The 12895-nt window shown below is 41.3% G+C and overlaps 1 protein-coding gene across 8 annotated transcripts in view; it reads left to right on the forward strand.

Annotated features, from left to right (window-relative positions):
• The window catches only part of lrp8 (low density lipoprotein receptor-related protein 8, apolipoprotein e receptor), a 146222-nt gene that overhangs the window by 112673 nt on the left and 20654 nt on the right, over nt 1-12895 (forward strand). For all 8 annotated transcript variants that reach the window (XM_031859479.1, XM_031859481.1, XM_031859475.1 and 5 more), the window contains exons 9-12: nt 1370-1495; nt 7738-7909; nt 10851-11075; nt 11449-11567. In XM_031859479.1, the coding sequence (XP_031715339.1) occupies nt 1370-1495; nt 7738-7909; nt 10851-11075; nt 11449-11567 (642 nt within the window). The remainder of the gene's footprint in view (nt 1-1369; nt 1496-7737; nt 7910-10850; nt 11076-11448; nt 11568-12895) is intronic.

Genomic DNA, 12895 nt, shown 5'->3' on the forward strand with positions numbered 1-12895 from the left:
CATTCGACTGGATAAATGACACTTAGATTAGACTGCACGAGTTTTAGCAGAGTTTTGTCAACGGATGTTTACTCAAGGTAAGTATTCCTTAAACGTAGAAGACTTCTTTATTTGGCCTGTTTATTTAGCTCTGTGATAAACCATAGGAGTTCCGTGAGAGTTTAATAGAGTTTCTAACCCCTAACTATCGGTCATATTCTGGTAAAAGGAACATTTTGAAATAAAGTATTGGGAAATGTGCTTGTTTTTTCATTAAAAATGGAGTAAAGACTTGAAGCAGGATTAAACTGGCACAAAAACAACTTATTTAAACGCCTCAAAAGCAGAACTATTTTTAAATGCACAATTTGTAATACAGGGATATGGGGGCAGTTGGAACACAAACACACTGAGTGTTATTGCAATCGTAGTTTGGTTGCCAGGCCCAGATTCTTGGGTGGATCTATACTACATATGAATCCATCCATGATGCCAACATTATTTTCATATATATGTTGCATAGATTTGGTTATGCGTTGAATACTCAAAATAAGCTCAAATGATGCAACAGTCTGAAATCACATTGCCAGACTTTAGCATTCCTTCTCCTACACAAGTTCAATGAACAAGATAAGATCCAAAGCATAAATAAGTCAGCTTTAAAGCAGTGATTTGTTTTACTTCAGGCAGAGCCAGGGAAGCAGTTTCCCCTGCTTTCTGTCTTGTTGCTGAGCTTTAAACACATCCCGAATCCTAAACTCAGGGAGATCAAATTGGTATTGATCTCCTCATCAGGCTGTGGGTTTTCTGGCAAACAAGTCACTTCCCAAAATGTTGGACTGTTGTTTTATGGTTTTATTTGGTTTAAGTTGTTTAAATGTACCACCCTGTGACTGAGTATCTCTGTTGTGCTGGCAAGGACAACATATCTGTGCAGTGGACAGGTGGAATAACCTGTCGACACAATATTCAGTCATATAAAGATGAGTCCAAGCCAGCAAAGCTGATGAAAAATGTCCAACCACCAGATCCCTTCTTTGACTTAGAAACAGTATGATACAGAATAATGTTAAACATTTGGTCGAAATAACTTCTAATACACTATAATGATCCATCTAAATTCAATTGAAATGGTTTTCTCACAATTATCACTCAACAAGTAACGAGCGTGCATATTTTTTCACACCATGTTCTAATAGTGTCTGTTGACGCTCTCGGCCTGAAAGATAAAGATAAATCCTAGAAACTCCATTTGAAGTGAAGATTCTTTTGAGAAAGATTGTTGACATGCTAGATAGAAAATGTGCTCCTCTTAAGACATAAATAACTTGCTGTGTGTCTGTAGTGTTGTTTTGATCTCCATGTCTTTGTGCCATGTTTCTCTACACAGACATAGATGAATGTGAGAACCCAGATGCCTGCAGTCAGATCTGCATCAACTACAAAGGAGATTATAAGTGCGAATGCTACGAAGGCTACGAGATGGACCCTGCCTCTAAGACCTGCAAGGCTGTGGGTGAGTTATTTATCACACACACACACACACACACACATTTGCTCAGGTAAAGACACGCACTGTCATAGACGGATGTTCTCACAAAAAAACGGACACGGGCACACATGTACTCAAAAGGAATCGCACGTCGAGACTAGCTCTCGTATACACTAATTACTCTCCCGTTCAAGCACCCGTAGCTAGTAGCTACCGAGGCCCATCCCACACGATTCTCACACTGAGAAAACGAGAGGCGTGCTTTGTGTGGAGGCCTTGCACAGCAATCTGTGCAAAGATAAATATTTGCCACCTTTTTCTGCAATCCCCACTAATGAAAAGTTTGCAGTCAGCTGCCTCTGCTCTCACTGGAGTGTCGAGGGGAAGGGTGTAGTGTGGGGCCTGCCCACTCACTGTGGGATGCAAGCAGGGTCCCAGCTCTCATTGGCCTGGGTAAACACTCTGAGCAGTGGTGTGAATGAAATTAAAACATTGTTCCTGGGAAATGGTCTGTCTAAATCCTGAGGTGAAGATGCAACTGCAGCTTGTTAGCTGGCACTGAAAGTGCCTTTTGAAAAGCTCCATGTGAATACCGATAACAACTCTTTCTGTCGACAACCATTTAAATGTGCAGATAGCGTTTCCTGCTACCGCTGACAAATTAGTAGCTACTGATGTGTAGTGATGTTGTGATAAAAGTTGATATATATATTTTACACCTAGCTGGTCTGAAAGCCGAATTTCAGTGCTGTTGGTAATGTCAAACTATACACCTTTTACATGAAAAAGAAAAGAAGAGTAATTGCAGCCCTAGAGAGGATTGCAAACTATTATCAGTTCATTATCAGTGTTTTATCTACTGTCTTATATATTCTACAGGAAACATAAACTCTGGGCCTGGCAGTGTTAATGCCTTGCAACTACACATTTACCTAGATTTGGAATTGAACCTTTAACTGATTGAGTTACACAGCAAATTAACTTTTTTGTGGGACAAGAGAGAGGAAAGAGTGTTATTAGTGATTACCACCATCGGCCTTTGGTTGAGTCATTATAGGCTGAACTGGTCTGTTAATGAGAGAGCTTAAAGCTGAAAACAGGCCCTCACTCCTAAGCTAAGTGGCATAAAAAACACCATTGATTACTTCATGCCTCTCTGTGTGAATCTTTATTACTGTTAAGCAGTGCAAACAGTCTTTGTCAGAGGCCGGGACATTTATTCGAATAGAGGAGAGAGGCGAGCAGCGGGGGGGGGGGGGAAGATAAATGGAAGGATGGCTATCTCTCTGCTCATTGAAGTAATGTGGAGATGCATCCGCACTGTCTATTGTGGCAGATGTTATAGCGTGCCAACGGAGACAGCATCAAGAGGAAGAGACAGAAAATGTGACGGGATTATTATTTATGTTGAAGTTTATTTATTCAAAGCCACAACTAGAGATGGGACCATAAATACAGAGAAGTTTGCTTCGTGAAGCTGACGTAACATGGACATAATGAAGCCGTATTTGCCTGTGAACTCATTCCTAGACGCTCGTATGTGCACCCAATCGCACATGTGCATGGTCACACACATCAGCATGCATATACACTTCAGGATTCTGGTCACACATTTGAAGACACGGTTATTTCGAGGAGTCTCATCAACATCAGTACACAGACACTGGGCAAGAGGAGCGACACATTCTTTGATGAGGTGTGGCACTTGCCGAGTGCCAATATCATTTACACATATCGAAGTTAAGGCTGTTATTTGTGCTTTTGTCTCAGAGGCACACAGCAAAACACAATGCCATCCTCAAGTTAAACGCAATGGCATATATAGAGGTTTTTTTTCTCCCTGCATTTTCTACTTGTTTGTTGTATTAGTGCAAGTTGAGCCTGTGCAAACTATTGAAAGAAGAAGAGTTGCCTGTGCTCTTTGCGTTGTCCAGTGTACAAAGAGTGCATTTCATTCTAATCCTAACACGTGGTTTCAGGCTCTGCAGATTCATTTCGGAGTAAAATGCAACACTAGCAATGCCAATTAAAAGTAAAGTCCCAGATTGCAGTCATGATGCGTTCCCTCTTCTAAGCTGGTATTTGTGAATGCGTGTTGCGTGTTTGTATTAGTACACGGCAGCGTCCATTAAGTCCCCTGAGAAAGCCTTGCTCTACACTAATTGCATTCATTGTTTTGTGTTTACACTGTTATGGGTGTGATTCCACTCACTGAGTCGTCAACTTGAGTTATTAATATTGTGTGTATGAGGGAGGGAGGGAGGGATAGAGAGAGAGAGAGAGAGAATGTTTTGCCAGTGTCCAAATTTGTATTATTTCATAACTGTATTATTAAAGATGCTAAATTAAATAGACGTTTAAGGCTGCAACTAGAACTCAAACAAATCAAAAATATTCTTTCTGCTTTTGTCCATGATAATGCAAGGCATATGGACAAAAATAAGCAATGTAAATAATCTTATTCTTGTATATTCAGGATTGCTAAACATCCAAATATTATCAGTGCTGCAGATTTGAAGTGTCACACAAAACAATGAACACTCGCTGGCTCTGCGAACTAGCTTTCATTAGCATCACCTATATAAAAATGAAAAAACATAAAGTAAACGTTGTGTCTGATCCCCTAATTATTTGTAAACCTATTATTTCCTATGAATTCAATAGCAATGGTTTTGGGGGCCAGTATTGTGTGAACTGAAATATTCATCCACATGCATTCAAATAAATTGCTTTTTCATGACAAAACAAAAGTTAACATGTGAGGATAAGAATAAGACAAATGTGACAGGATGGGTAACACTACAGGTACACCCCCAAAACTGGTGGATGAAAACAGGATACGCCGTCACAACGATGCAGAGAAAATTTACAAACTGCCTGTGGACCACAAGTCGTACTTTCTTTTTTTGCTCTCGTTTCCTTCCCTTTGTTCCTCGTTGTCTCTCTCATCTTCAGAGTACTGCGGCCTTAACCACAGTGCCAAGAGCAGTTTTTTTTTCCACACTTGACAGTTTGAGCACACACTTTTCAAAAATGAGTTTCAAGCACTGGTCAGATTTTCCATTGTCAAAAGATTTTGCCACAGGGACCCAAGATGTGGAACACTTGTCAAACCTCGTCTCAGTTTTTCCTGTTGTCTCATACTTTTAATAGACAAGCACATGGCATTGAAATATGTCTGTCATTAAGGATGCTGGTAATATTAACCCAGAATACAAATGTGCACATGTATATTTATCATCTATTGTGTCCGTCTTTTATTCTTTCAATGACCCATTAAGATAGTGGTCACAACTTTAAAATGTTGGTGCAGAAATTGTTAGAAGAGGAACAATTTCTCAGGGATAATCTAGCAGTCCATATAAATAATGGAAGGTTATATAACTTTCTTTGTCATGAGGAATGCTGGCAAGTAGGATGACTTTCTGACTTTTGACAGAAGGTTCATTTCTGTTCCCTGCTGCAGCATCTATTCATCATTATACATCATGTTTTGTAACACGCTTGGCTGACCTAGACATGTGTGTCTCCTTCCAGACATAACATCATCCTAATAACCTCATCCACACCGCCATCACACTGGCTGCAACTGAACAACCCCATCATCCTGCAGAATTTCCTACCTTTGTCTGACCTTTCCGTCTGTCGTTAAGTTCTTACTTTCCATCTCCTCAACATAAACATCTCCTTTTGTGCAAATCAAAGCGCCTCTAGTGCCCCCACGGCATGTCCCCAGCCTGTATTTATCTTTTCTCTGCATTATCTTAATTGGCTAACGGGGCCCAACAGCCCTGAACTGGCAATACAGCTTCAAATATATATCTAGGGGATCCTGTTCTTGTTAAGAAAGCTGACTGTTGCTCTGCTGGGATATATTGAGGAGTGATTATGTTGCACTTTTTTATGACATCTCTGGTGTCGTGGCCTGAGGAAAGCAGTGACTCTTCTTTTTTTCTTTTCTTTTTTTTTTTTTTTTTTTTATTAATGTAATGGAGGACATATTGCTGCGACAGCAGTGATGAGGTATTAGAGATGTTGTCTTGAACAAATGGGTCAGGGGGATTGATGAAAGAGAAGGTAGATCCTTTCTGTTCTTATTATACATAATTCTAAATGTTGTTGCTCTCTTTTGTCATCCCGGCTTTCTTGCTTTCCTCTTTCTTCTACTCTGCCCACTTTCTTTCCCCTGATGTCACTTGATCCGTTGATGTCTTTCCCTTGTTTCCTCCCCAATTACGTCCTCTTACTCTTTATTTCTCCATGACTCTGCCTGCATCCATCAGTGATGGAGACAGAGAAAGACAGAAAGATGGACTATCATATTGCCATAGTGCCTGTCTCTTACTACTTGCGTTTCTCTCTCTCTCTCGCCCTCTCTCTCTCTCCCTCTCCCTTTCCCCCTCTCTCTCGCGCAGCAGGTGAAATTGATGGTTTCAAACCTAGTAGTCAGAGGAAAATGATTGAATCCAAACAGTAGTAGAAATGTAATATTTTCTCCCTGTGCAGTAGCCCGTATTAAACCGAGGCTGAGGAAACCTACTGAGGGAAAGTATGAGTTTGTGTGTATGTGTACGTCAGTGTGACTGTTGCCCAACTTTTGTCTCGTTACGTGGCATGTCTGCTTTACTGGACAGTGTGGCGTGGCGAGTAACTTGACAGATAGGAGAGAGAAGTGAAGCTGATGGAAATGAGATGGATGGGTATTTGTGTGAAAGAGAGCGAAACATGAAGACAGACAGAAGCATGCAGACAGACTAAAGTAAGCTAAAGTAGAGTAAAATAATTGGATTACAGTTTGATGAATGATATTGATGATCTAGAAGTAAATTTGATGGATTTGTGAGCGTGTGTGTACAGTGTGTGAGTTGTCTCTACCGTATGCAGGTATGCATACAAATGAATTATATACAGTATACATACATATACATTTGTATCTGTGTGTACTAAAGAGGAAGTTGACCTTGTCAACTGTATGGCAGTTGTTCAAATTCTTGACTCATGCTCCCCTTCAGCCCCAGGTAACTGATGTGCCAGCTGCCACGTACTGTTGAAGAAAACCCAGAAACACACTTTTGACAAGCTGCTGTTTGTACTAAAAATAGAACGATGTGTCATGTCTAGTTGTTGGTCTACTTTATCCACCTGCACATTGTGCTTCACTACTTCATCCGGCGGCAGGACAAACACTTGTATACACACACTCAAAGACTCTTTAAATGGATGTTTCCTTTTCAAGGCTTTCAGTTAGGGCCAACTTGCATAATATATGCGCTACCTGTCTGCGGAGCATAATTGTGTGAATACTTAAGTGAACAGCATTATGTTGTGTCAAAAAATATGTGTGTGGGTGTGTTTGCAGGACGTTATTCTTTTAAACGGTTTATTTGGATGATTTATTTAAGCTCACATCATCAAAAATGCATGTGTTAAGAACCGTAATAGTACAAATGCAAAACAAGACCTTGATTATCTTACATTATGTTCCCACAACGTCACCCATGGTATGTTTGTAGATAACAGTATGTGAAGGTGTTTAACAGTACTGCTGAATGTAAAGGGCAAAAAAAGGACTGGAGCTCCCTGATAGAGCAACATTTTGACACTACTCATTCATCAAAATCAAGGTCAATTCATTTACAGCCAAGAACATAAAGTCGGTGGACGACTCATTAGATAGTTAGTTGAACTGGATTTAAAATCTGTTGTATAATGGATCCAAGGGAAGGACTTGCCATGCTCAGTGTTCAAGTGACATGTCATGTCAGTATCACTGTTTAAAATGTTGTTGTTTTTGCATCAAGTCAACAACTTTGACAATTTTCAGGAGGGCTTGTTGACATGGTAACACATGACAGCACACTGTACTGTCAGTGAGTAGCACAATGTGACCTTGTCTGTGTCAGGCTCGGGTACAGTGTGGATTGCATTACAAGATGGTTCATCTTTCAGATACAGGTTTGGGATGTGTGTTACAATTTATGTATCATTTCCAAGATCAGCAAATATTTCCTTGTCACATCTACACGAGCACACTTATGATTGGCAGCATTGCAAATGGCCCATGTCTAGTAGAGAGTGGGGTTGAGAATGTAAAATATAAATTATTTTGGGATTGCAATAGTAAATGGTATCGACACATCTCCTGGGATTTGAGGCCAATCTGTCCAATGTCGCTCGTGTCAAGTTGTAAATGAATGGCAGCAGAGGTTCTTCAGGAGACACGCTCACACGTGATTGTAACGTAAATGCATTTCCCTCTCCATCAGGAAAGAGTCCGTACCTGATGTTCACCAACCGTCATGAGATCCGTCGCATTGACCTGCTGAAGAATGAATACACACAGGTGGTTCCCACGCTGAAGAACGCGGTGGCCCTGGATGTAGACGTGTCCACCAACAAGATGTTCTGGTGTGATCTATATCATCGTAAAATATACAGGTATATACACACACACACACACACACACACACACACACACACACACACACACACACAGGATGAAAAGTACGTTATTTGTGCGATTTGTCTGCCATAACATGTGATGAAGGTTGGACATTGTTTGACAAGTATTTATCAATAGCATTAAAGCCTACATAAAACCATGAATGGCATTGTGCAGAATCAGGACTTTAACAGTTTGGATAATTTCCTTTCCTTGTTCTTCAGCCATTCTGTCATCCTGTTTCTACTCTATACATCCATCTTGTCTGCTTCAACTTGTCACACTTCTGGTAGTGAGCCAGGTACACCTGGGGGCTGTGTATGTGTATGTGTGTCTGTGTGTGTGTCACACCTGGAGGGCTGTGTCATCTGTCAGTAAAAGGTGGAATTGTTTGTCCTTCACACACATGCAATATGCTGTAAGTATATCATGCTTGTATGTGTGTTTATCTTACATTACATCTTACTATGGCTGGCAGGTAGTGGGAGGGGCTTTCTATCATCTCAGCTGAGCCATATGCTCTCTCTAATTTCACTGCCTCAATAATCACCACCATCACTCATCTGCATACACACACACACATGCACATCTGCATACTTCCACACAAACTCAGAGATTTACTCAAGGGCTTCTGAGAAAGCAAGGACAAATGAACTCATTCGTAATGATCCTCCCTGTCATACATTGAAAAAACAGATATTTTTACATCCTAAAGCATTAAAGTATACTCGGCGCATTTATGCTGCTCATTTTGTGTTGCATTATATAATGTTGAAGGACTGTAATACGATCCGAAACTCTCAGTATACCTAAGTATTTTTGAGATCATCTGCTGCTCCTTTAGATAGTTCATCAGCATAATAGTTTTAGTCCCAGTCCCATGGCCTTCTTAAAGACAAAATGCTACATGACCGTGATATCACAAGTGCCAAATATGCGTTTACATTCTTCCAGCGTATTCCTCCATTCACCTTGCTTGGTTCCAGATCTCTTAAATTGCCGTCGCACTTTTCTGACTTGTTCAGCGAGTTGCACAGGTCTGGTGCTCATTGACAATTTGAAGATTGACAATTGACAAATCAAGTTTTGTTGGCAGGATTGAGAATGGTGAAGTCGTCTTCCTCCATTCTGCAGCCAACTTGCCACCGAGATACATCCATAAAAGACATAGCAAATGAAAAATGGCCAGATAAATTGTGAGAAGCTTGAATAAGAGTGATGCAGCTCTTCAGGTTGATGTAAGTCAACTAACAGAAATGAACAACTCATAAATCAGAGCATCTTTGTGAAGAACATTCGATTACTGCTCTTAGCAAACGCAACAGGAACTTCTGAGTTGACTGTGGTTGTTCTTTGTACATCTTTGTTTACTTTGTTTCTCGTATATAATGTGTCAATGCTTTCCTGTTTTAAATAGCTGATTACCTTGATCACACCTTTTACCCAAGCATTACTTACTTTCCAGTGCTGTACTTTTTCTTCTGATTAGGAGCATTTTACCAAACATAAATACAGTAGCTGTGTATTTAAAAGTAATTCATCCTCATTGTCCCGGTGTGGTTTTCCAGACTAATTCATAGTGATTAGCAAGCTACGGGTCGATGACTCGCTAACTCCTCCTTGTGATGGAGATGTCTGTTGCAAAACAATAATACAGCCAATTAAAGATGGAATCTGCTCGCTGGTCTTGGACTCGTCTGTCCGTGTCTTTTTTCTTACTCCAGTCTGCCTTCTATTCATGCCTCTGACCTGTTCGTCCCAGTTTATCTGAATCGTTGTAACTAAAAACAAGGACGGAATAAATAATACAATACTAATAATTATATTGTATGCATGATATGCCCACAAGAATCTACACTAGGTCTGTAAAGCGGGATTATGATGTGATTATTATATTGAACAAGGAATATCACTGACTATGAGTTGCAATACAGGATACAAGTCACAGGGTGGTATGTTTTATAGTTTTTATCCCCCACTTGTCCTTCATTTACAGTTCCTAAAAAGACCACTGTTGCACCAATAACATGAGTGATTTCTTCTTCCTTCAAACCTCATTTTTATTTGCTGCGTGTGAGACAGGTGTTGGGTCCATGTTATTAACCCTGGGACATGAGAGAAACACCTTAGATTATACATCACAGGACGGCAGCAGGCTAACTCCCCCGCAGATGAAGATGTCTGCGGTGGAAAACAGTAGCACGGCCAATTAACAACGCAAGCTGCTTCCAAGTCCCTCACTCATCCATCTCCACCTCATCTTTCGCTCCAACTACCTCACCAGCCTTTAGTTAAGCTGCTTCTCCCCTCCGTACCTCTCGTCTTTATTATGGTACGGTTTGCCACAATGTGACAACGGGGTATAAATTGGGACATTGCATTTCGCAACCTTCTAACAAGGTTGTCTTATATTGTCTTGTTTTATATCCCTATATCTATATAGTGACGATAATTATGTGCTGTACGTCTGAGGATGTTGAGGAGGGAAGGGAAAAGAGAACGGCATAAATGGGGACAGATGATTGGACAGACAGAGGGAAATGGAGACAGATTGAGAGGACAAGAGACAGCAAGACACAGAGGGGGAGAGGGACACAAACGGATAAAGAGGCAGGTTGTTTTGTAAGCTGCTGATGGAAAAAAGACCTGAGAGGTGATGTTTCGTGGGAGGACTGAGGTTTGCTTTGGAGGTGTTGGCTTTAAGTGCCCCTAACATGGCATGAACTCCTGTTCCCCAACATGTGCAACCAGGTATCAAAGGCCCGTACTACTCAAGTCTTTCTTCACAAGAAAAGGAGACCGCATAGACAGACAACTAGCAAAGTGCAACTTGTGTGATTGTCCTATGTCTGCCTTTTTCCGCCTGTTCCTACATTTTTGGGTATTTCATGATTCCCACATCACTGACTGACACAGATCTTCTCTACCGTTCAACAGTGCTTACATCAACAAGGCCAGTGACTCGTCGCAGCAGCTGACTCTCATCGACTCGCTCAACTCCCCCGAGGGCCTGGCCGTCGACTGGGTCCACAAGAACATCTACTGGACCGACTCTGGCAACAAGAGCATCTCCGTCGCCACAGGAGACGGCAGAAAGAGAAAAGTGCTGATAGCCACTGAGTTGAGCGAGCCGCGGGCCATCGCTGTCGATCCACACCAAGGGTGAGTGGAAGAAGTTTGTGGGGGGGGGGTTTGATGAAAGGATAAAGCATGAGGAGATGGCAAAGGCGTTGAGGGAAAGGGTAGGGAAGGATGGAGGCAGTGGGAGTGAGAGATGGGCTGGACAAGCCTGTGGGAAAAGATAGGTTGTCTAAATTATACACAGTATCAACTTTCCTTTAGTGTCTTCAAAGCCTGTTTCAGAAGTAAAATTTGATTTTCTAGAGAAAATGAGATGGAGACTCAGACGAGGACATTGTGTGATAGAGTGCAGTAGATTCAGTCGCATATTAGTTGTGTTCTAAAGATTGATCTGTTTTACTGAATTGTAGCCGTTCATGTCTAACTGGTTGGTACTGAACATGTCTTTCCGCAGGTTTATGTACTGGTCAGACTGGGGTGGTCAGGCCAAAATTGAGAAGGCCGGTATGAATGGAGTGGACCGACAAGTTCTGGTGTCCGAACACATCGAGTGGCCCAATGGAATCACCCTGGGTAAGGAGGGACAGAAAACATTCAACTTTTACCATGCGAGGCTCATTGGAGAATACACTATAAGATGATACAGGGGAAGGGAGAATCAATCAGCTTTATAAACAAAGTTATAATGTAAATACAACACAAAGAAACAGACGACCACAGAGACAGAGAGGGGGAAAGAAACAAAGAGGCAAACTGCAAGGGCTTGGAGAAGAAAACAGTCCAGGGGTGCTGCAACCCGTAAGTAGCTCTTATTGTTATAGCTCAGTTTGTGTCTGGCTCTCATCAATCAAGCCAGCGAACACCGGCCGAATTAATAAGCCCGACGCTCTGTGCCGTCAATACCTCCCATCATCCCTTTCATCTCCCTCCGCGGCACCAGCCAATTTCTCTCAACTGCCCTTGCCTGAGGAGAAAGAGAGGCTCGCAGTTGCCACACTCTGTGGAATTGAGGTGTCACTACATCTGTATGAAAACAAATTATTTTCTGGAGTAGTGCGAGTGAGAGAGTTGGCCAGACCGCTGTGAAAGAAGGGGGTGTGTGGGGTATTTTCCCTTGGTCATTGATTTCATACAGAGCAGCGAACAAAACAGTTGATTGTCTCAGTCAGGAGAGGTGAAGTAGTGAATGAAAATATTGTTTTTTCTGTTCTTTTTTAGATGATGATGTTGAATCACATCTTTTTTTTTAAAGTTTAGTCAGCTGACTTGCCTATTACAAAAATATGTGATGATAATAAGTAAATCCGTAAGTAATAATATCAAACTACTGCTTTTTTACATTTTACATTTTCGGACTTCCTTGTGATATTAAAAGGGAATTTACAGTGTTGTTACTTCCAGTAATGTCCACACTCATAACCATTTCATATTTATTGAAACACTTGGGTTATCTCCCTTGCCTTCAAACTTGTTGGAATCTATAATATAAATGTTCATGTTCACCACAGTATTACTTTGTGGTCTATAGCAGGAGCACAAAAATGTTGTCCTCAAGAAAAAAAGCATTGGAGGCCGATACATGGTGATAGAATTGAAGAACAGCAAAATGTTCCTTTAACGTGAGTCCAGCAAGACTAATCAATTTGCTCAAGGGCACGTATATATTTTCCCCCGCAAAAAGTCAACCGACAATATTACAATCACATCTGTGTTCTCTCAGTGCAGGGCCTCAGCCGTCACGTCAAAGAAGATTGATGGTGTGGCTACTGAGCCATTACATTCATATACCTCTCAGCCTAGGCCTTTTCTTATGCAATGACCTCTCTCCCTCCATCTCTCCCTCCTTGGTCTTGTTCTCTCTCTCTCTCTCTCTCTCTCTCTCTCTCTCTCTCTCTCTCTCT

The sequence above is a fragment of the Anarrhichthys ocellatus genome, unplaced genomic scaffold, assembly GCF_004355925.1.
Source record: "Anarrhichthys ocellatus isolate YVR2014 unplaced genomic scaffold, GSC_Weel_1.0 scaffold22, whole genome shotgun sequence".
Taxonomy (NCBI): Eukaryota; Metazoa; Chordata; class Actinopteri; order Perciformes; family Anarhichadidae; genus Anarrhichthys; species Anarrhichthys ocellatus.